Here is a 25060-nt window from a genome sequence, read left to right as displayed (position 1 = left end):
AGGTTACATCGCAAACTTCTACTGTGTTTTGGAGTGTTCTGTGCCGCTCATAAAGCAGCTTTCATTCACACTTTGCACTACTTTGACTCCTTACAGTCTGAGGAGTGGCCCTCCCCCTCGCTCAATTGATATGGTAAACAGAGCTTTACGCCGACAAAGCAACAGAGTTATTCAAACATTCACATGCAAACTAGTGGAGCAATTCTGATAGTTACATACTCTTTGTTTGAGCACATGAGATTGTCATTAGAGGCTCTCCGTCTGCTTTCACTGATCACTGTGCATAATGGCGCAGGTCGCATTGGAGCCCAATAGTATGTACTCATTGAAGCACCCAGGGGGCTATTCAAATGGACCAACTAGTAACATATCACTCCTGAAAATGATATTTGGCTTTTCACGTGAGGTAAATCTGCCCTACGATTGAATTTTGGAAAGCCATGTAAAAGTGAACCAATTCCGATTGGACACTCACGTTGTGCATGTTATCACACAGCTTCTATGAGGAGTACAAAGATGGCCGATGGCTGGCTCAAAAGTCTGCGGAGTTAACTTTTCAGCAAAAAAAAGTAACTTTCTATCTCATATCATTAAAAAGTTATTTATAATTTAGTAAAGCTTGGTCTTAGGCGTCGGCCCCAGAGGGTTAACATAGATCGTGTGCTCCTCTCCAGCGGGAGGTGATCCATGTGTACATGTGTGTGCGTCATCGTGTGCGCGTTTGGAGTCCAAAGAGCAAATGGCCCCCTTTTCACACACCACAGTCTCCTCTTCCTCAGCGGGTCCCAAATTCAACCTGTCATCTTTTATTTTCTTGTCTTTAAAACTTGTATTATGTCACAGTCAAACATGGCACGTGATGCTCAGGGTCACAGTGACAGCCCAGTCAGCTGGCTCTGAGAAGCACTGACTTGCTGCACAGCTCACCTGATTGGGCTCATGTGCAGTGCCTGTGATTACAGTGTAACTTCCAGAATGAGCATGATATTACAGATCCACTGTTAGTCCACCTCATGTGTCAGAGGATGTACCTATATTATCATGTTATCATGTCTGTTAGACTCCATCCAGATTGTCGCAGTGCGCGTCAACGCACCATGTAGACATGCTGATGCAGCGCTTGTGATCGCTGTATAATGTCTAGAATGAGCATGTAATCATACAGCCATTGTCAGTCCACCTCATGTGTCAGACGATGTACCTGTATTATCATGTTATATGTCTAGTGTACATGATGATTGCATGCCACAGATTTTGCACATTACAATTTTTCCTTTGCACACCCTGGATGGGGGTCTGGCTCATCAGGGGCACAATCGGGACATGCTGACATGATCAGACTGCTCCGAATGGTGGTGGGTTGCCATTTTGGATGCCAGATTGTATGCCAGTTCAAATGCCATTCAAGGAAGCAGTCACACAGCAGTACAACCACCGTACGAATATTCCCAAGGTTGAATTCAGCACGACAGTAGTGTGCCTGTTCTCTACATTCGTGCTGGCTCTATCAATCTGGCATATTTTCCGACGTGCCAGACGAATGCTGTCCGAGGAATTCCAATGCAGCTCAGATTCAGTTGTACGAATGGCCATTCGTACAGCAGTAGGAATGCGGTATGACTGCAATTCGTCAGCCGTTCATCTGTTTTCCAGCACGAGCGACACATGAATGTGCCAACTGCTGTAGAAATGCTGTATGAGGCATTCGAGTGCAGTACGAATGCAGCACAAATTGCATGAATGTTGTTTGAATGTCAATTCGTACGTCATTTGTGCAGTTTGTCCTCTGGTGTGATGGGGTATTAATGTGTCAGTGTCCGTGGATTTGTGGCTCTGATGATGTCATATTTCCACTGGCAACACAAAGCAGCAGAACGACCCCCAGTTTCAAGGTATGCATGCATGCTGGGGCGAGCCAGATTTGAGCAGGATTCGCCAAGGGATGAACACAAATGTGGCTAGCATCTGGCTAGCTCAGGGATCGTGATGTCATACTTACTCACTATGTTCATGCGCTGACAGCATCCTCTCTGTGGTGGCAAGGACAACAAACAACCTTCTTTCTCTGTGATGCCTTCTCATCAAGAGAATCTGCCGGGTGTGCGCTGATTCCAGATTTTAAAAATGCACACTGCCATACTGTCTATTTCTTCAGTCTGACCTTGGCCAAATGAAGAGCCACACTGCATGTTGCTTCATTGAGAACTGTCCTTTCTCCCTTGGTTCTGAATTCACATCCTGTGACAGAGCTTTGGCCAATCAGAAGCCCAGTCTGAAGAATCAGACAACTGCAGGATACAAATGTATGAGTATCATAGAAGTAACAAACAAGTACAGGACAAAATGGTAAATAAATGTGCAAGCACTAGGAAAGCTCTGTGTCTGATGTCCACTCAAAGTTTTGAGCATGCACAAAACTTTCCTAGAGACTTGCAGGACATCAGCTAACAAGGAACACATTTAATGAATGAGAAAAGGACTTGTACAGAACATAACAGACAAACAGATATTAAATTTTGTATATGTAACTCATTCGTTTCCTCAATTTGTCAGTGCAAGTGACACTTAAATCAGAAGTGGTAAAAGGCAGCAACTACCTGCCTTGCTATATTTGTTCTAAATTGATGTAAATATTAAGCTACTGTGCTATTTTGTTGTGACCCAATCCCATCACCTGACCACAGCGCTAAATCCAAATTATTAACGTCTATTAACCTGCAGCAGGGATGACACACTATTGAAAGTAGGGAAGCTGCATGTCAAAAAGCCTTTTTGCAGTGTTTGATTTCCCATAATTCTCTGCATTGGCCTGAGGCTGTGCAGATGTGCAGCAGTGCAGAAACAACCAGTCTTCAGGACGCATCACCTCAGTTTCTATTAGGTATATTTGACTAAAAGTTTAGTAACTTTTTAAGTCACCGTTAGTAGCTTGCTGACACTGTGAACAGCATGACCCATTTAATGTTGTGACCTGGCATTCCCAGAAAAATTCATTTTTCCTCGTGGACTTACGCGTGGACACCTTTGGGCTTTGAAAACTGAATGCATTTAATTCACTTCTGAAATTCCTGGATTGCAGTAAAACAGAGGCCAGCATTTAAATATGCATCCCCAACCGCTTTACTTTTCCAAATGGATCCCCCTTAATGCCATTCCAGATAAGCTTCCATTTAGCTTATCTCTATGAAAGCATGCATGGAGGATAATATTGCCTTTCTCTGTTTGTTTGTTCCATTTAGCCTTGCGTTTGCCATGTTGTTGTCTGAGGCTCACTGTGGTCTGCAATACTGTGTCATTACTACATCTGCCCATATACAGTTGCGCTTAAAAGTTTACATAACCTGGTGTAACGGAGGCCAGCTGGTGTTGCTGTGCAGATGTAGTTAGTAATCCTCACTCCCAACCGCTCAAAAGGATTCTCTGGTCACAAGGCCAGAGCCCTGGATTTTAGCCTTCTGGTTAGAGAGTCTGACTCCCATGCTGGAGATCGTGCATTCGCGTCCTGAGGGGAGCGAATTGGCGGAGTCATAACAACATAACTTAGAGTGCAGCCGCTACACTGGCTGAATTTTTGTTTTTTTGGCCATTTTTTCAGAGAATAAAAATGATAATACAAAACTTTTTTTTCACTCATGGTTAGTGGTTGGGTGAAGCTATTTATTGTCAAACAACTGTGTTTACTCTTTTTAAATCATAATGACAACAGAAACTACCCAAATGACGCTGATCAAAAGTTTACATACCCCTGTTCTTAATACCATGTATTGCCCCCTTTGATATCAGTGACAGCTTGGAGACTTTTGTTGTAGTTGTAGACAAGGCTTTCTGGTGGTAAAGCTGCCACTGAATATGCCTTGAACTTTTTTTCCATCAATTACAAAGAAATACAAACAGTATGGCACTCTATGGTAAATCTACATGGAATAGACAGTTCTCAAAAACTGAGTGACTGTGCAAGAAGGAGAAGAGTGAGGGAAGCCACCAAGATACCCAGACAACCCAGAAGATGTTAGAGGCTAATGTGGCTGTGATTGGAGAAATTTGCCTTTTGTTGTGGCCAGCCTAAGGCACACCTGTGCAATAATCATGCTGTCTAATCGGCATCTTGATATGTCACACCTGTGAGGTGGGATGATTATCTCGGCAAAGGAGAAATGATCACTAACACAGATTTAGACAGATTTGTGAACAATGTTTGAGAGAAATAGGTCTTTTGTGTATATAGAAAAGGTTTTAGATTTGTGAGTTCAGCTCATCAAAAATGGGACCAAAAACAAAAGTGTTGCTTTTATATTTTTGTTCAGTGTGTTTTCACTTTCTTGTGTCATCCATGTATTTTTTAATGTATTTACAATTATATTTTGTACTTACATTGAACTTACTAAATAAAATCACACACTCACGCTTTTAATATATAGAGTTTTGAACTTCTAAAACACAATAAATCAATTACACTTAACACTGTGAAACTAACATGAACCACAATAACATTTAAAACCCTGAACTCCCATGGTGCATTGCAGCACAATGTCCACTGTTTACTGGTTAGCAACAATTGCTAATTTCTCCAAAAATATTAGTCCTATCAACCTTCCATTTTTGCAGCATTCATCCTTGACCCAAAATACATAAGCATACCAAACAGCAAATGTCAGCCCTCCCCCGGTTTCGGCATGATCGAAGGCATACACACGTACACACACACACACGCATGCACATACACACATAGAGGTCAATTGGCTATTATAATAAAGATATTTGTGCAGATAATTTAAGAAAAAAAAAACTATTTTAGGTCATTTTCATTATTTTATGAAAGAAAGAAATAGACCTTTACATATTAAGAAAATTCTAATTACCTTGTAGCTTTACACCAAGTGAACACCTCCATGAAGAAAGCAAGCAGGACATAATTATCAGTGGAAATAAAATAAACCTTCAGTAAAAAATAAGGAATCTGTTTCATTTTGTAATTGAAACATAGTTTGTGAAGCCAACTTATATTTTGGCACTCATCCTCTTTTACCTGACCAAGCAGCAATATATATTGGGTACTGCATGTATTGTGTCTCATATAGAGTGGGGCAAATAAGTATTTGATCCCACTGTCGATTCTGAAAGTTTTCCCACCTACAAAGAATGGAGAGGTCTGTAAGTTTTCTCATAGGTACACTTCAACTGTGAGAGACAGGATAAAAAAAAAAATCAGAAAATCACATTGTATGATTTTTAAATATTTAATTTGAATTTTATTGCATGAAATAAGTATTTGACACAATAGAAAAACTGAGGGGAGGTGATCGTCTAGTGGTTAAAGTAGACCTGCATTGAAATAAATGCAGTCAGATCTTTGGACCAAAACATGACTTATATTTACACATAAGATCCTTCTGAATGTAGTAAAGTAAATCTGCAAGCCCAGATCTGTCATTCAACGGAGAAATCTTCATTTAAAAATGAGAAATTTACAGCTAAAATTTAACCCTCCGCAAAAATGTCAGCACATCCGGGACACTGCCGAGACGTCAGGGAGAAGACCTTATCCCAGCATGCATTGCGCCCGCCAACTTATTAAATTATTTTTGGGGACTTTTTCATACGCCCGTTTGATTGAGTCTTGTTGCATTGAAAATCTACTGTCTTTCGCCTCTGGTGTTACTGTCGCGGGGTACGGAGGCGAGACCTGCAAAGCATCCAAGTCATTAAAAAGATTTAAACCTCTCTCAGCGGCCACGGAGCTCTGCGGCTCCGATTATCGAGACATGCGGCACTGCATATTTTGCCGCAAGAAGTCTGTCCTTGCGAGCAACAGGTGTCACTGGGCGCTCCGCATTAACTGCGAGCGTAGTCTCTGGACTTGTGCCAAGATGGCTGCACCTCCATTCAGTAGACAGAGCGGGCCACTCACACCCCCGTGTCTGCGGCTGCACAGCAGACACGGGGGTGTGAGTGGCCCGCGGAGGCATTTAACGAGCGCATGCACTCGGTAAGCGCATCGGAGGCAGTGAGAGCGAGGCATCGGGGAAGAACAGCGCCCGCTGTCGATGTCGCCGCTGATCTGAGCATGCAGAGCTGTATCTCGCATTCATTGCAGCTTACTTTTGGATTTTGAAACCAGGATGTGTATAACAGTAACATTACTAACAGATAAAATCAATTTCAATGCGGGATCGGACTGAATGCGGGAGCGCGTCATCTTGTCCCCGACGTCATGGAAATGACCCGGATGTGCAAACTGTTTTCGCGGAGGGCTAAATTTTAGCTGCAAATTTGTCATTTTTAAACAAAGATTTCTCCACTGAATTACAAATTTGGGCTTACAGATTTACTTTACTGCATTCACAAGGGTCTTATAAAAGGGTCTCTGGTGGTTGGCTCTCACTGCGGTATTGTATCACTTCCTGTTCCGGAGCACAGCGGTGTTTTGCTGTATCTGTTAGCTGTTTAATCTGCGTAGTTAGACTGATCTAGATAATTAGATAACGATTTGTTTCACAGTGTAATCTTCAAGTGCCTTAACTAAAGCACTCCCTCTGCTGAATCACCTCTAAATTATTTACACATTATTCACTTTGTGTGTTTTTAGGAATCCGCTAGCTTAGCGCAGCTACTAGCTCTTAGCCGGTTTAGCATGGCGGCTTCTCCTGTCACTCCTGCACTTTTCTGCTCTGGGTGTGAAATGTTTAGTTATTCCTCAGCCTCCTTTAGCAGTAATGGTACTTGTAATAAGTGTAGATTATTCGTAGCTTTGGAGGCCAGGCTGGGCGAATTGGAGACTCGGTTCCGCACCTTGGAAAATCCTACAGCTAGCCAGGCCCCTGTAGTCGGTGCGGACCACGGTAGCTTAGCCGCCGTTAGTTCCCCTCCGGCAGATCCCGAGCAGCCGGGAAAGCAGGCCGACTGGGTGACTGTGAGGAGGAAGCGTAGTCCTAAACACAAGCCCCGTGTACACCGCCAACCCGTTCACATCTCTAACCGTTTTTCCCCACTCGGCGACACACCCGCCGAGGAACAAACTCTGGTTATTGGCGACTCTGTTTTGAGAAATGTGAAGTTAGCGACACCAGCAACCATAGTCAAATGTCTTCCGGGGGCCAGAGCAGGCGACATTGAAGGAAATTTGAAACTGCTGACTAAGGCTAATCGTAAATTTGGTAAGATTGTAATTCACGTCGGCAGTAATGACACCCGGTTACGCCAATCGGAGGTCACTAAAATTAACATTGAATCGGTGTGTAACTTTGCAAAAACAATGTCGGACTCTGTAGTTTTCTCTGGGCCCCTCCCCAATAGGACCGGGAGTGACATGTTTAGCCACATGTTCTCCTTGAATTGCTGGCTGTCTGAGTAGTGTCCAAAAAATGAGGTGGGCTTCATAGATAATTGGCAAAGCTTCTGGGGAAAACCTGGTCTTGTTAGGAGAGACGGCATCCATCCCACTTTGGATGGAGCAGCTCTCATTTCTAGAAATCTGGCCAATTTTCTTAAATCCTCCAAACCGTGACTATCCAGGATTGGGACCAGGAAGCAAAGTTGTAGTCTTACACACCTCTCTGCAGCTTCTCTCCCCCTGCCATCCCGTCATTACCCCATCCCCGTAGAGACGGTGCCTGCTCCCAGACTACCAATAACCAGCAAAAATCTATTTAAGCATAAAAATTCAAAAAGAAAAAATAATATAGCACCTTCAACTGCACCACAGACTAAAACAGTTAAATGTGGTCTATTAAACATTAGGTCTCTCTCTTCTAAGTCCCTGTTGGTAAATGATATAATAATTGATCAACATATTGATTTATTCTGCCTTACAGAAACCTGGTTACAGCAGGATGAATATGTTAGTTTAAATGAGTCAACACCCCCGAGTCACACTAACTGTCAGAATGCTCGTAGCACGGGCCGGGGCGGAGGATTAGCAGCAATCTTCCATTCCAGCTTATTAATTAATCAAAAACCCAGACAGAGCTTTAATTCATTTGAAAACTTGACTCTTAGTCTTGTCCATCCAAATTGGAAGTCCCAAAAACCAGTTTTATTTGTTATTATCTATCGTCCACCTGGTCGTTACTGTGAGTTTCTCTGTGAATTTTCAGACCTTTTGTCTGACTTAGTGCTTAGCTCAGATAAGATAATTATAGTGGGCGATTTTAACATCCACACAGATGCTGAGAATGACAGCCTCAACACTGCATTTAATCTATTATTAGACTCTATTGGCTTTGCTCAAAAAGTAAATGAGTCCACCCACCACTTTAATCATATCTTAGATCTTGTTCTGACTTATGGTATGGAAATAGAAGACTTAACAGTATTCCCTGAAAACTCCCTTCTGTCTGATCATTTCTTAATAACATTTACATTTACTCTGATGGACTACCCAGCAGTGGGGAATAAGTTTCATTACACTAGAAGTCTTTCAGAAAGCGCTGTAACTAGGTTTAAGGATATGATTCCTTCTTTATGTTCTCTAATGCCATATACCAACACAGTGCAGAGTAGCTACCTAAACTCTGTAAGTGAGATAGAGTATCTCGTCAATAGTTTTACATCCTCATTGAAGACAACTTTGGATGCTGTAGCTCCTCTAAAAAAGAGAGCTTTAAATCAGAAGTGCCTGACTCTGTGGTATAACTCACAAACTCGTAGCTTAAAGCAGATAACCCGTAAGTTGGAGAGGAAATGGCGTCTCACTAATTTAGAAGATCTTCACTTAGCCTGGAAAAAGAGTCTGTTGCTCTATAAAAAAGCCCTCCGTAAAGCTAGGACATCTTTCTACTCATCACTAATTGAAGAAAATAAGAACAACCCCAGGTTTCTTTTCAGCACTGTAGCCAGGCTGACAAAGAGTCAGAGCTCTATTGAGCTGAGTATTCCATTAACTTTAACTAGTAATGACTTCATAACTTTCTTTGCTAACAAAATTTTAACTATTAGAGAAAAAATTACTCATAACCATCCCAAAGACGTATCGTTATCTTTGGCTGCTTTCAGTGATGCCGGTATTTGGTTAGACTCTTTCTCTCCGATTGTTCTGTCTGAGTTATTTTCATTAGTTACTTCATCCAAACCATCAACATGTTTATTAGACCCCATTCCTACCAGGCTGCTCAAGGAAGCCCTACCATTATTTAATGCTTCGATCTTAAATATGATCAATCTATCTTTGTTAGTTGGCTATGTACCACAGGCTTTTAAGGTGGCAGTAATTAAACCATTACTTAAAAAGCCATCACTTGACCCAGCTATCTTAGCTAATTATAGGCCAATCTCCAACCTTCCTTTTCTCTCAAAAATTCTTGAAAGGGTAGTTGTAAAACAGCTAACTGATCATCTGCAGACGAATGGTCTATTTGAAGAGTTTCAGTCAGGTTTTAGAATTCATCATAGTACAGAAACAGCATTAGTGAAGGTTACAAATGATCTTCTTATGGCCTCGGACAGTGGACTCATCTCTGTGCTTGTTCTGTTAGACCTCAGTGCTGCTTTTGATACTGTTGACAATAAAATTTTATTACAGAGATTAGAGCATGCCATAGGTATTAAAGGCACTGCGCTGCGGTGGTTTGAATCATATTTGTCTAATAGATTACAATTTGTTCATGTAAATGGGGAATCTTCTTCACAGACTAAAGTTAATTATGGAGTTCCACAAGGTTCTGTGCTAGGACCAATTTTATTCACTTTATACATGCTTCCCTTAGGCAGTATTATTAGACGGTATTGCTTAAATTTTCATTGTTACGCAGATGATACCCAGCTTTATCTATCCATGAAGCCAGAGGACACACACCAATTAGCTAAACTGCAGGATTGTCTTACAGACATAAAGACATGGATGACCTCTAATTTCCTGCTTTTAAACTCAGATAAAACTGAAGTTATTGTACTTGGCCCCACAAATCTTAGAAACATGGTGTCTAACCAGATCCTTACTCTGGATGGCATTACCCTGACCTCTAGTAATACTGTGAGAAATCTTGGAGTCATTTTTGATCAGGATATGTCATTCAAAGCGCATATTAAACAAATATGTAGGACTGCTTTTTTGCATTTACGCAATATCTCTAAAATCAGAAAGGTCTTGTCTCAGAGTGATGCTGAAAAACTAATTCATGCATTTATTTCCACTAGGCTGGACTATTGTAATTCATTATTATCAGGTTGTCCTAAAAGTTCCCTAAAAAGCCTTCAGTTATTTCAAAATGCTGCAGCTAGAGTACTGACGGGGACTAGAAGGAGAGAGCATATCTCACCCATATTGGCCTCTCTTCATTGGCTTCCTGTTAATTCTAGAATAGAATTTAAAATTCGTCTTCTTACTTATAAGGTTTTGAATAATCAGGTCCCATCTTATCTTAGGGACCTCGTAGTACCATATCACCCCAATAGAGCGCTTCGCTCTCAGACTGCAGGCTTACTTGTAGTTCCTAGGGTTTGTAAGAGTAGAATGGGAGGCAGAGCCTTCAGCTTTCAGGCTCCTCTCCTGTGGAACCAGCTCCCAATTCAGATCAGGGAGACAGACACCCTCTCTACTTTTAAGATTAGGCTTAAAACTTTCCTTTTTGCTAAAGCTTATAGTTAGGGCTGGATCAGGTGACCCTGAACCATCCCTTAGTTATGCTGCTATAGACGTAGACTACTGGGGGGTTCCCATGATGCACTGTTTCTTTCTCTTTTTGCTCTGTATGCACCACTCTGCATTTAATCATTAGTGATCGATCTCTGCTCCCCTCCACAGCATGTCTTTTTCCTGGTTCTCTCCCTCAGCCCCAACCAGTCCCAGCAGAAGACTGCCCCTCCCTGAGCCTGGTTCTGCTGGAGGTTTCTTCCTGTTAAAAGGGAGTTTTTCCTCCCCACTGTAGCCAAGTGCTTGCTCACAGGGGGTCGTTTTGACCGTTGGGGTTTTACATAATTATTGTATGGCCTTGCCTTACAATATAAAGCGCATTGGGGCAACTGTTTGTTGTGATTTGGCGCTATATAAAAAAATTGATTGATTGAATTGATTGACTAAATGGGGAATCTTCTTCACAGACTAAGGTTAATTATGGAGTTCCACAAGGTTCTGTGCTAGGACCAATTTTATTCACTTTATACATGCTTCCCTTAGGCAGTATTATTAGACAGCATTGCTTAAGTTTTCATTGTTATGCAGATGATACACAGCTTTATCTATCTATGAAGCCAGAGGACACACACCGATTAGCTAAACTGCAGGATTGTCTTACAGACATAAAGACATGGATGACCTCTAATTTCCTGCTCTTAAACTCAGATAAAACTGAAGTTATTGTACTTGGCCCCACAAATCTTAGAAACATGGTGTCTAACCAGATCCCTACTCTGGATGGCATTACCCTGACCTCTAGTAATACTGTGAGAAATCTTGGAGTCATTTTTTATCAGGATTTGTCATTCAATGTGCATATTAAACAAATATGTAGGACTGCTTTTTTGCATTTGCGCAATATCTCTAAAATTAGAAAGGTCTTGTCTCAGAGTGATGCTGAAAAACTAATTCATGCATTTATTTCCTCTAGGCTGTACTACTGCAATTCATTATTATCAGGTTGTCCTAAAAGTTCCCTGAAAAGCCTTCAGTTAATTCAAAATGCTGCAGCTAGAGTACTGACAGGGACTAGAAGGAGAGAGCATATCTCACCCATATTGGCCTCTCTTCATTGGCTTCCTGTTAATTCTAGAATAGAATTTAAAATTCTTCTTCTTACTTATAAGGTTTTGAATAATCAGGTCCCATCTTATCTTAGGGGCCTCTTAGTACCATATCACCCCAATAGAGCACTTCGCTCTCAGACTGCAGGCTTACTTGTAGTTCCTAGGGTTTGTAAGAGTAGAATGGGAGGCAGAGCTTTCAGCTTTCAGGCTCCTCTCCTCTGGAACCAGCTCCCAATTTGGATCAGGGAGACAGACACCCTCTCTACTTTTAAGATTAGGCTTAAAACTTTCCTTTTTGCTAAAGCTTATAGTTAGGGCTGGATCAGGTGACCCTGAACCATCCCTTATTTATGCTGCTATAGACTTAGACTGCCGGGGGGTTCCCATGATGCACTGTGTGTTTCTTTCTCTTTTTGCTCTGTATGCACCACTCTGCATTTAATCATTAGTGATTGATCTCTGCTCCCCTCCACAGCATGTCTTTTTCCTGATTCTCTCCCTCAGCCCCAACCAGTCCCAGCAGAAGACTGCCCCTCCCTGAGCCTGGTTCTGCTGGAGGTTTCTTTCTGTTAAAAGGGAGTTTTTCCTTCCCACTGTCGCCAAGTGCTTGCTCACAGGGGGTCGTTTTGACCGTTGGGGGTTTTCCGTAATTATTGTATGGCTTTGCCTTGCAATATAAAGCGCCTTGGGGCAACTGTTTGTTGTGATTTGGCACTATATAAATAAAATTGATTTGATTTGATTTATAAATACATATCAGCTATTTCTTTCTGAAATCTGACCACATTTATTTCAATGCAGGTCTACTTTAAGTGTTGCGCTTGAGAACAGAGGATCCTCGGTTCAAACCCCAGCCTGACTGGAAAATCACTAAGGGCCTTTGGGCAAGGTCCTTAATCCCCCAGTTGCTCCCAGTGTGTAGTGACTGCCTTGCATGGCAGCACCCTCACATTGGTGTGTGAGTGTTTGTGTGAATGTGTGGCATAGTTGTAAAGCGCTTTGAGCATCTGATGCAGATGGCAAAGCGCTATATAAATGCAGTCCATTTACCATTAAGACCTTAATATTTGGTACAGAAACTTTTGTTTGCAGTTTCAGAGGTCAGACCTTTTCTGTAGTTCTTGACCAAGTTTGCACACTGCAGCAGGGATTTTGGTTCACTCTTCCATACAGATCTTCTCCAGATCTTTCGGGTTTTGAGTTTCAGCTCCATCCAAAGGTTTTCTGTTGAGCTCAGGTCTGGAGACTGGCTCAGCCACTCCAGGCATCAGTACTAACCACTAAGCCAGCGTGCTACCCCATGTAAAAATCGACATCTTTAAAATAAGATGATTTTTTTTTCTTATGTTTGGAACATTACAGTAATACATGGCCATGTTGAACAAAGTGTTTCCTGTATTCAAATATTTATCCTTTCTTACAATAGCTGTCTTGTTCATTCACTGCTCTACATGCACAAATGTGACAGCTAATGGACTGCTCCCCTCAGAGTCGAGCTCAGCCGTCCTCACTTATTCCTGAATTTTTTACAGGGTACTGACAGTCTTGACATGAACCTGCTCTGACAAAGTTGTCTGGGTGCCCTTTTGCCTTTACAGTAAATTCCAGTCCTCTGCCATGTTGGAAGGCTCAGAGTCCATTGAGGTGGAGGGAAGGAGCACTGAGAGCATCATGGCCTCGTCCATCACCGCCTGTAAGAAGGTAAACACAGAAGGCGTCAGCATGCAGGACTTGTTTGTGTGTCTGTCCATCATATCCTCCTGACTACCAGGAAGGTAGTCAGGAGGATATACCATATGACTCCCACTCATTTTATCTGTTAGTTTGTTTGTAGAAGTGAAAGAGAATTTAATTTCCTTCTCCAGGGTGCCTTTGGCACCCTTCCCATCATCGTTCATTGTCACAGAGACAGCAGGGAAATGTTAGAGCTCAGGTGAATGTGAAAACTAGACAGAATTTCCTTTCAAAGTATATTACTGCATTACTGGTACAGTAATAATACATAGAAACATACAATTATTTAAGTATTTGGATAGCTGACATTTTTATCAGAATTTCAATACTGACATTTTTGTAATTTTACCTCTATTCTGTCTCTTTTATAAACAAATGTGACTTGCTGTGTCACCTATAATTCAAGGGGTGTAAACAAAAATATCACATTCAGCATTTAGTAATTGCAGCATTTGAATACACACTCCTTCCATTTTCAGAGCCCATCCGTAATTTGACAAACTAAGAATATTGTTCATACAAATCATCACTTTTATGGACAGTTTTCTTTAGATAAGTCATGTTCATGAAATGTATTTCCATGTACCCAAGATTAATGAACATTTCTAACTTATTGACTGTCTTGTACTTCAGTTACTTCAGTTATTAGGAAATACAAAGAGGATGGTACTCTGGTGAATCTGTTTGGAGTGGGCAGTTATCAAAAACTGAGTGAAGCCACCAAGACACCCATGAGAGGCATGAAGGCATTATAGGTTTCTGTGGTTTTGACCGGAGAAACTGCATCATGTAACCTTTTTCTGTTGCATCACCAATTAAAGACTTTTGTGGTGAAGTAGAACAGAGAAGGATTTTCTTGAAAAGAACATAGAAAATTTCAGATACAGTTTGCCAGAAGGCACAAATCTAAGCTTAACTCCTGAGGAGTCATCAACACAAGATTCATGGAACAAAACAACAACCTGGTCTTGCGGCATGTCGTGATTCAGCAGCACAAAATATACATTATTCTATTGGTTTGTGATATTGTGATGAAAATGAGGCGTTTTTCATCACGACAGCACAAACTCATTCTAATTCATTCTGTGATGGCTGCACGAAAATAAAAGTGAAGCGGGGGGGGGGGGGGGTCGGGTGGTTATGGTTAGGGTGGGAGGAAGGAATAGGATTAGGTTATGGTTAAGGTTAGGGTTTGGGGTAGGAGTAGGGTTAGTAATACTAAGTTTAAAAAAGCTCCGTCACGAAAATTTGACTAATTTTGTGACGGGAGCATGAAAAAAAAAATGAGACTGGACTAAAAACAATTGATTATACCAAAATAAGAAGCTTTGGACTGTGTAGACTTTATATCACTGACAATGACAACTTAGAAACTGATGAAGTTGGAGGCATCAGATGCAGATGTGACATTGTCCACCTTTAACAGAGAGCTCCATAACCATTATCTGAAAGCTTGTTGACCAAGGATCAAGTCATTAATCCAGTGTGTTTTTTTTAAAAACAACAGCTAGGTGAAAGGTGTCCTCTTGGCTTTCTCCACCTGCTGGGGATCACAGCACTGAGAAAATGCCAAGAGAAACACATCAACCTTCAGCAAGCTGTCGTAGCTGACACTCACTCGCTATGCAAGTGATACTCCTCATCTGAGTCTCCCTAAGTAACTGCTCATTTATACAGTTTACGCTGGTGAAAAATAAAACTGAGATTTGAATCTCTTCTGGCAGCCTGCAACTGTGTTCTTTTTCACCAAATCCTTCTTTTCTCTTTCTCCAATGACACTATGGGAACATCTCATGCCCTACATCTGGGGAACTCAGAGCTGGAAGGGAGTGCTACGGCTGAGGCTTCAGTTTCAGATGTTGCTAACCCTGACAGCTATTCTGAAGGGGGTAATGTCTGCCCATTGTCAAAAAACGTGGAAGGACTCTCCCTGGAGAATAGTTTTACTGCCTCCTCAGGGTGGCAGAAACAGAAAAAAAATGCAGAAATCGAAAGAAAAAGAAAGAGCAAGGGACTAGGGATGGTGCGTCAGCATCTGTCTTGTCGGAGGTGGGAGCTGACCATGTGCCACTTTTGGTACCTCGTAGGTGCCCCTGTTAAAGGTGTCATGCCTACTGAGTGTAAGCGAAAGAGGGCTGTTGACAAAAGAATGTCTTTGGCAGAGGGAGGATGCATACAGGTATAGCCCTAATCCAGGAAACCTGGGATTTTAGGAATCGCATAAGAGGCTGGGTAACCTGGGTGGTACTCTCCTTTATCACATAATACAACAAACATCTGCCCTATACTCATAAACCAGCCCTCATGAGATACAAGAAAAATTAGGGCTGATAAATCAGACACTTTTCCTATCAATCCTATCAATTTTACTGCCCTGGAAACTGTGGCAATAAAATCAGGGCAATACAGAAAAGACATTGAAAATACCAGGCTTTGTATGGCCCCGCTTTTCATCCAGTCAGGAGCCCCCATTTCTCAGTGACACATCCCCATTTTGTGTTACCCTGGTGACAAGTGCAGGATCCTAATACAGGATCCAGATCATTTCATTCAACCAAGATGTCTAATCAAGGTGAGAGGGTTTTAGCCTCCCTAGCAAGGAGAATTCTACAACTTGAGTCTCATACTGAAGTTGTGAGAAACCAGGAAGTTAGTGAAGAGGACAGTTGTGACATTATCGAGAAACAAGAACATTGCATAATTTACATGATTATCTGTGTTATTCGTTCTACGTGATTCCTGTGCATAATTATTCTTTAACTATTTTGATGATGATATAGATCAGACCTACTGTGTTACGCTATTTATTATTAGCACAAATGTTGAATGAACTTTGTTGGTGTAGTGAGTAAATGAGTTGTTATTAAATGGAATTGACAATAATTACATGGTTCTTGTTCTTTATTTTTGTTGTAATATGTGATAAATATCTTATTACATGTCTGTTTCATGCCCTATATCATGCCCCGATGTATCTGTATCAGCCTGAGTCCAAAAGGAGTAAGATACACAGCACTGCCAGAACTGACATCTTTAGATGCAGCTGCAATTCAAGTAAATGTTAACTGAAATGGTTAGGACAAGGCTATGATCATTGCATCTGTCTACCTCCCATTTGACTCACCAGATCCCCCCACCATTAAGTGAAATGGTTATAATAATTAACTATTGCAAAGAGAGACATCTCCCTGTCATGCTTGATTGTGATGCCAGTGCTCACCACATAGGCAATCAATGAGAGGAGGTCATTGATACTATTATTACAGTAGGTTCTATGGACCTAATAGATAGAGTCAGTAACTGGTCTGTTTCCAAGGAGGAGTCAATGTCAGACCATTGACAACTCCACTACAAATTGAGGGCAGAAATTACAGAACCAGTAACTTATAGAAACCCAAGGGTGACAGACTGGGATCTTTATCATAAGACCCTGACATCCCTCATGGGGGGTAGGATTATCTGAATTAAAACTATAATAAAAAGATATAGAAACTAAAGTTTTCAGTTTACAGGAGACTGTGTTGAAGGCCTACAAGACGGCATGTCTGCAGAAGACCTGGAAGCCTGGTAAGAAGCCACCATGGTGGACTCCAGAGCTAACAGGACTCCGGTAAGACGTCAGGGCCAAATGACACAGATATACAGTGGGGGAAATAAGTATTTGATCCACTGTCAATTTTGTAGGTTTTACCACCTACAAAAAAATGTAGAGGTCTGTAATTTGTATCGTAGGTACACTTGCACACTGCAAGAGACAGAATCTAAAAATCACATTGTATGTTTTTAAATAATTAATTTGCATTTCATTGAATGAAATAAGTATTTGATCCCCTACCAACCAGCAAGAATTCTGGCTCTCACAGACCTGTTAGATTTCTTCAAGAAGCCCTCCTATTCTGCACTCTTTACCTGTATTAATTGCACCTGTTTGAACTTGTTACCTGTATAAAAGACACCTGTTGCACACACTCAATCAATCAACCTGTCCACCATGGCCAAGACCAAAGAGCTGTCTAAGGACATCAAGGACAAAACTGTAGATCTGCACAAGGCTGGGATGGACTACAGGACAGTAGACAAGCAGCTTGGTGAGAAGACCTTAGCCCATCTGGATCGCTACATTGTTAGAGAGGCAATCTCTTTTTCAGTAAGACTGCACCAGGCTGCAAGTGACGAAGACTAGCAGATGCCAGTCGCACCTTAATCAGGGAAAGAATATCGGTAGATCTTCTGCTTATTGCTTTCCCATGTGATAGGGTAGGAAAAAGATATTCTTTTGTGAATAGCACAGTGATAACAGGGAGAGAGTTATGGTCAGACTCGGCTCTGAACACAACCTCACCTGTATTCACTTGTGTTACAGATGGATCATGGATCGGGGCGAAAGCCGGAGCTGGAGTGTTAAGCCAACACGACACAGGAAAAGAGCTTTGCACTGGGCAGATACACCACCGTCTTTCAGGCTGAGGTGTTTGCTGTCATTCAATGTGTGGAGCTCCTGATTAACCTCAATTTTAGGGTTACTCAGATACTCAGGCATGTATAAGAGCCATTAAGGGGCCACTCTTCTCATCAGGCTTGGTGTGGGAGTGTGCCCAAACACTTAGGGGAGGTGATGGTCTAGTGATTAAGCATTAGGCTTGAGACCAGAGGATCCTCGGTTCAAATCCCAGCTGACCGGAAAATCACTAAGGGCCCTTGGGCAAGGTCCTTAATCCCCTAGTTGCTCCCAGTGTGTAGTGAGTACCTTGTATGGCAGCACTCAGACATCGGGGTGAATGTGAGGCATTAGTGTGTAAAACACTTTGAGCGTCTGATGCAGATGGAAAAACGCTATATAAATGCAGTCCATTTACCATTTACTTAACACACCGGGAGACATTAATGATGTAGTTATTGTGTGGGTACCCGGTCATACAGATATTACAAGTAATGAGAGAGCATTTGTAGGTCCAGAGCCCATTGTAGGGGTGTCAGCTGTTGTGCAGAAGACCACCCTCTGGTAATAATACAATAACATGCTTTCGGAGGGCGGTATGCATTTTTAGAGGCCCGACGTTCATGCCTAGTCGCCCGCAATGACAGATCTATCATTGCGGGCGACTAGGCATGAACGTGAAAACGAAAATGCATACCGCCCTCCAAAAGCATGTTATTTGCATTAATATCACTTTTACTGAGATACACACCACGTAACGCGTACATAAAAAGTTGGCTAACTTAACTTTTGTCATGTCGGATGGCGCGCGCACGCTGCTGTCCAAATTCAGCAGTGTGTCCTCATCAAGCTGGGTGGCTGCTGTTCATTGTCGTACTATCCATGAGAAAATCATCCGGAATATCCATAATGGGACCAAAGCACACTTCTCGCCTTTTCGTCTTTTCCTCTGCTGCCATTTTTTTCCCCCCGCTCTGCGGACAGTTCTTGGGCTGTGCGCGCTATGATGTCATTTGTTTACACACAGCGGGCGGGTATAGCCAGGTAGCATCGACGGAAATCTATGATACTGGCCTAGCAACGCCCCGGTAAAGTGATAATAATAACCAACATTATTAACTATTAAAGAATTACAGCCATACATAGAGTGGATATTGCTGCACTGAGTTTCCGCTTTGAGTCTGATATCTTTGGTATATATAGTCTGCCTAAAGCATTGGTTTTTCTTTAGTGCTTTGTTTTTATGAATTTGTTCCACACATATCAAATCACTTATTCTGCTCAAGTGTTCTGTGAAGAGGTGGGCACAGAAACACAAAGTGATATGATCTCTTTCTTAGCTGGCCTGAAGCAGGTTTTCAAAAATGGTCTCTCTCAGTGAGATCAGCTAAATCAACGTCACCTTTACTTGGACATGAGCCTGAACAGACGGTCAGTTCCACAGGGTGCATCATGAGGGGGGCATGATTTTTCACTGTAAAGACACAGCGAAAATGAAAAACAATATATAATAATATAATAACTGTCATACAATATATCAGGCTGACTGTGTAAAATAATTATGAATTTATTTAAGCTCACAGCTGCAGGATATAACTAAAACATGGGTGTTTTTGTCATTTCACTGATAAAAATGTTTTTTTCTTTTACATCATTCATGGAAATAAAAAGAATTTTGAATGAGTGGTCACTCAAATGACAGTGTCAACAACCTATGACAGGAGTCAATGGGACAAAATAGATTTGTGGCGTCAACAACAAAGACAACTTTTCATTCTCAAGGCTTCTAAAAGGATAATAAAACCTTTTTTATTATCATTAAAATTTATTTAATAGAGAAGATGAATAAAAGCGAATGGGGCAGCAGGAGCGTTGCTAGATATATAGTTCTGCTGTGGAGACCCCCCACCCCCACCCCAGTCACTCATACCATGTTCTTTTTTTTTTTAAGCTTTCTCCATATGTGAACTGCACTCTTGTATGTACTATATCAGCTTACAGCCACTGTCATTTTTGTGCAGAAACTACTACTGATAAAGACAAAACTATAGAGTTATATTAATGAATTTATGATGATATTTATTTCAACATACATCAACATTCTCAGTATGTTTTGCAGCATAAAAGTCATATGACTTATATGCAAACAATCACAAAAGCTGACTCAAGTTATTCAACTTTCTTGCACGTTTGCAACTACATGTTAGCTAGTTGGCTTGTTCATCGACATCTACAGCCAGATTTTACCCCCTCATCCTCATCTCTCCTTACTACTTCATTCACTCTGCTTCATCTGAAGAATGTCCTGATATCCATCCATAGAATCATTATTTTTTAATTAGTATAAATTTTTTTTAACTTTTTTCTTTTTTTGCCATCACTGTACCTCAATTGTAAGACTCCAGTTTTGTGCGCCAACACGTCTGAGCGCATGCTGGAGTGTACCACAAGGGTTGCTAAAACCTGGTTCACACAGCAGGATTTTAAAATTATCTGTAGGTTTCCAAAACCTGAGAGACCACACACGTGGAGATTTTAAAAAAATCATAGATCTGATAGTGTTGGTTGTACAGTGTGTGGTGTTCAGCCACACGGTGAAGTCAACACACCACACACAAACAGATTTCACACACGAACATTCCCAGGTCAGACAGGAAATCTCGCAAAATCTCTCAAGATTCAACATAACTTCAGAGTAAACAAACAAAGATACTTTGTGGACTATTTACAACAGAGGAAAAAAATGATACAAAAAAAAGAAAAGGCATTCTTTAAAAGGAGTGGAGACAGCACGAACACCGGACATTTTTGTAAGTAAGAACAGCTGGTTTTAGATTCGGCTCCGTGCGTCCGTCACCTCGCTTTCTGATTGGCTACACGGCACATTCAGCAGGCTGCGTGCTCGTTTGTGGTCGGAGGACACAACACATACTGTGATATTGGGCCAAGACAATCCAACATGTTGAATATGTTGTGTGTTGGGGGGTTTGGCTGGATGTTTTTGTGTTGTTTTCTTTTCTTTGCTCTCCAGGTGGTATGCAAACTGGTTTTTGTATGTGGAGAAGGTGCTGGCAGAAGAATCCTTCAACAACATCATCATCATTCATCAACATTATTGGCTGCACTTGTGGAGGATGTTCATGTGCAGACTTAATGACTCGCAGCACCTGTGGATGATGCTCACGTGCAGACTTAAAGACTTTCAGCTGAAGCAGATAATGAGATGGCGTTCTGCATTTAAGCCATGAGTGATTCAAGCAGAATTGCCGGGAACTCGACCTTGTGACGTTCGTTTGTGAGACGCTGAGGACCGCGCCTGGGTTTGACACATTGTGCCTGTGAAGGAGGACGGGTGAGGGACACATGCTGTCAGCACACATCAGAGGTGATTGATTGTCTGAATAAGTGTTAATAGTGATTTGATATTTTGTTACGCAGTATATTTGAACATTGATGAGAATTGTGCAGCTCGCTTCTCACGGCCGTGGCGTGCGGACTGATGATCCTCCACCTGTTGTGAGAAGCTGCTCATTTACATAAAGCTTAAATTCAGACCTGAATGTGTTGCTGATAGTGTGTGCCTTTGAAGAATATTAGTTGTAGCTGTTGACTTACCTCACCTCTTCTATCCTTCACAGAGTCAGTTTGTCGTGTCCACCTGGGGGGTGTTTGGCGGTGAATGTGAGTCCAGAAGCGCCGGGCTTCGATCCCTTTGGGCGCTGGAGAGCGCGCCGTCCTTCACTCCGCCAGACAAATGCACTTTTATGTTGTACACCGAGTATTGCACAAGAGGGGAAAATAAAATTGTTTTGTTTTTGGAACTGCTTTCTGGTTATTTAGCACTGGGTTCAGTCAGGCGCAGGTCCGCTCCTCAACCCGCGTCAGCACATAACAGATACAGTGAGGAAAACAAGTATTTCAACACCCTGCGATTTTGCAAGTTCTCCCACTTAGAAATCATGGAGGGGTCTGAAATTTTCATCTTAGGTGCATGTCCACTATGAGAGACATAATCTAAAAAAAAAAAATCCTGAAATCACAATGTTTATTTTTTAATAATTTATTTGCATAAATAAATACTTATTTTCCTCACTATATATGCTGGTTTTAAAGTTCAGCAACATTGCTGTCATTATGTCTGGCAAGGAGGTTGTTTTCACATGTGCCAGTTTGTCTCCTTTAACTGAAAATAATTAGCTCCTGTAAAATCCTAGCGTCACCTCTTAATCGGGTCTGCTCCTAAAGTTAATGGTTCTTTGCTTAGCCCGTACTCCACCATTCCACCAAGTAAAAAAAAAACGGTTCAGTAGTTTTTGCGTAATCCTGCTAAAAAAATAAACCAACCAACATACAAACAAACTAAAGGGCATGGGTTTGAAAACAACCATTGGTGATGTGTGGCCATGAAATACTTCATGACAAGATGATGTATATGTAAAACTCTTGTGAAAACAGTCTCTCATTGCTAATGATGTTCTTTGTGTACTTTTGTTATAAGGTCATGTTCCACTTGACCATTGGCTACATTGCCCCCACGATTACTGGCGATACTGCTCATGATATCATAACAAAAAAAATTGTTGCCAGGTGCATGAAAAGTAATGCAAAAAACCCCTGATGATAATAGTTATACAGATTCCATGGATTCAGCTTGCAGGGGGGAGGGCATCACTGAGAAAAATTTCACAATTTATGATTCATACACAAATCATCATGACAATATGTTGTATTGCTCCATTTCATCTGTATCCATCTGTTTCTGTGTTTAAAACTGAGAATAAATAAGCCCTTAGAAATCTACCACAGGTGACCCATTGATATACTTTTGATATACTGATATACAGCCAATGGGCTGACAAGAGGCAATGGGATGACGATCACTGATGGCAGAGTTTACAGCAGCAGATGCAGGGCGGACGAGCATCGACGGCGGAGGTGATGGCCAACCTGGTCTCACGGCAAGTCGTGATTCAGCAGCACAAAATATGCATTAATCTATTGGTTCGTGATATTGTGACGAAAAGCGCCTCATTTTCATCACGGCAGCACAAATTCATTCTAATTCATTCCGTGATGGCTGCACAAAATTAAAAGTGAAGGAGGGCGGTCGGGGTGGTTATGGTTAGGGTGGGGGGAAGGAGTGAGATTAGGTTATGGTTAAGGTTAGGGTCGGGGAAGGAGTAGGGTCAGTAATAGTGAGTGAAAAAAAACACCCTGTCACGAAAATTTGACTCATTTCGTCACGGGAGCACAAAAAAACAAAATAACTCTCCACTGCGGACGCAGTGGAGAGTGAAGGCAGCGGCGGCACCATCAGGCCTGAGCTTTGACTGGCAAAATAACACTAAATTAACACTGACAGTAAACATATAGTCCCACTCTGACCAGAGTAGGACCATATATACACTGCAGGGTTAATTTAACACTGTCAGTGTTAGTTTTACACTGGTGATTTTACTGTGCATGGACGCTGTCCGGCTCGAGGGTTATGATTGTTTTGCTATAAATAGGATGAATAAATGGGGCGGTGACATGGCACTTTACGTCAGTTCTAGTTATCATTGTGAAATTGTTAATAATATGTCCTTTTGACAATGTCATGGAATGTGTCACAGTGGAAATTAAATGTGAAAAATCAAAAAACAATTATATCCTGGGTTTAGGTTCATCGTTTATTCGCCTCATCATATATACAGATACATACAATGTGGAAATCATTTTGGATCTATGTGCTCTCTTGGAAAATAAAATACAACATTACATAATAAATACATTCACCATGTTGACACGAGACGATTTTACAATAAATATAAATCATATGTAAATACTCTACTGCAGTTTGCTTGTTAGCAGGCAGACGGCTGAGGGGAAGAATCCAGAGTAGGCTCTGGTTGAAGTGGTTGCTAATTGTTTATTGTTGTTGTTGTTTATTACAACCTAACCCATGGATAACAAAAGGTCTTCAAAAGGCATGTAAAAAGAAAATTATGCTATACAGAGAATTCATTAAAAGTAAATCAAGGGAGGCAGAGGTTAAATATAAGAACTATAAAAATAAACTAACAACTATTATGCGGAACTGTAAAAAATCATACTTTGGAAAAATACTAAACGATAATAAAAACAATATAAAGGAAACATGGAAAATATTGAATAGTATTATAGTAATAAACCCAAATCAAATAACTATCCAACATACTTTACTTATGACAACAAAGATGAATATAACATGAGCCAAGTAGTGAATAGTTTCAATAAATTTTTTTGCTAATGTTGGGCCAGATCTGGCAGCTGAAATCCAGTACATGGGAGTACATGGGAAAATCAGCAATTAATCGCCAGAAATCCGCACACAATGTTTCTCAGCCCAGTCGATGAAAGGGAAATTATTAACATAGTTAGTACATGTAAAAGTAAAAAGTCAATGGCTCATAATGAAGTACATATGTTCTTAGTCAAGCGAATAATTACTGTTATTATATGGTACGTGATTTTGCCAACTTCTGATTGGCCCATTCGCCACTTTCTGAGCTGTACCACATGCCGAGTTGACCGCTGGTGGAGCCGAGTACACCTCGTGTGCAGCGTAGTGCTAGCCAATCGAGAGACGCCTTCTATCGATAACGACCAATCATATAACGTGATACAACGCCTACTTTAGTCCGCTTCGAGTTATGTCATGCATTGTCATGACGGCGCCGTGTACACAATGCAGTAAAAACTAAGGGCACAGAAAAAAAACGCTGCTGGCTGCAGCAGCTCCTCGGTCTTCTCTCACAAATGTGTTTAAATACAGTCCATAAAAGTCCTGCTCACAGACTGATTGACAGGACATGTCCACATCAAGTATAACTCCAGACATCTCCACTCACAGACGGTTCATTCGTGCGCGTGCGCACGCGCATCTCGCGGTCAAAGAAACTATAGCAGAACTCAGCGCAGACCTGCAGCTCAGCACAAATATAAACTAGAAGATAAATCACAGTGCACAGTCTGTCTGCAGCCAAACTGCACTCTCTGTGCAGAGAACCTGCAGGCTGCGTTCTCACCTTCTCTCTGCCCCCTGCAGCGCGCACCTGACGCAGACATTCCTGCATTGTCATGACACCACAGGAAGCTCGAGGCAGCCCCGATGTGAAAGGGGCTTTAGAGATTGTGGTCATGAAGTACTATGGACCTGTTGGTGCAGTATGACCGTAATAATAAAGAGCT

General features: G+C 41.5%; 1 protein-coding gene across 1 annotated transcript in view; it reads left to right on the top strand.

Annotated features, from left to right (window-relative positions):
• The window catches only part of sphkap (SPHK1 interactor, AKAP domain containing), a 207383-nt gene that overhangs the window by 9877 nt on the left and 172446 nt on the right, over nucleotides 1-25060 (top strand). The window contains 1 exon segment of the mRNA XM_034168147.1: nucleotides 13275-13377. Within this exon segment, the coding sequence (XP_034024038.1) occupies nucleotides 13275-13377 (103 nt within the window).

The sequence above is a fragment of the Thalassophryne amazonica genome, chromosome 4 (genome assembly GCF_902500255.1).
Source record: "Thalassophryne amazonica chromosome 4, fThaAma1.1, whole genome shotgun sequence".
In the NCBI taxonomy this organism is placed as follows: Eukaryota; Metazoa; Chordata; class Actinopteri; order Batrachoidiformes; family Batrachoididae; genus Thalassophryne; species Thalassophryne amazonica.
This window is presented reverse-complemented; position numbering and strand designations above follow the sequence as displayed.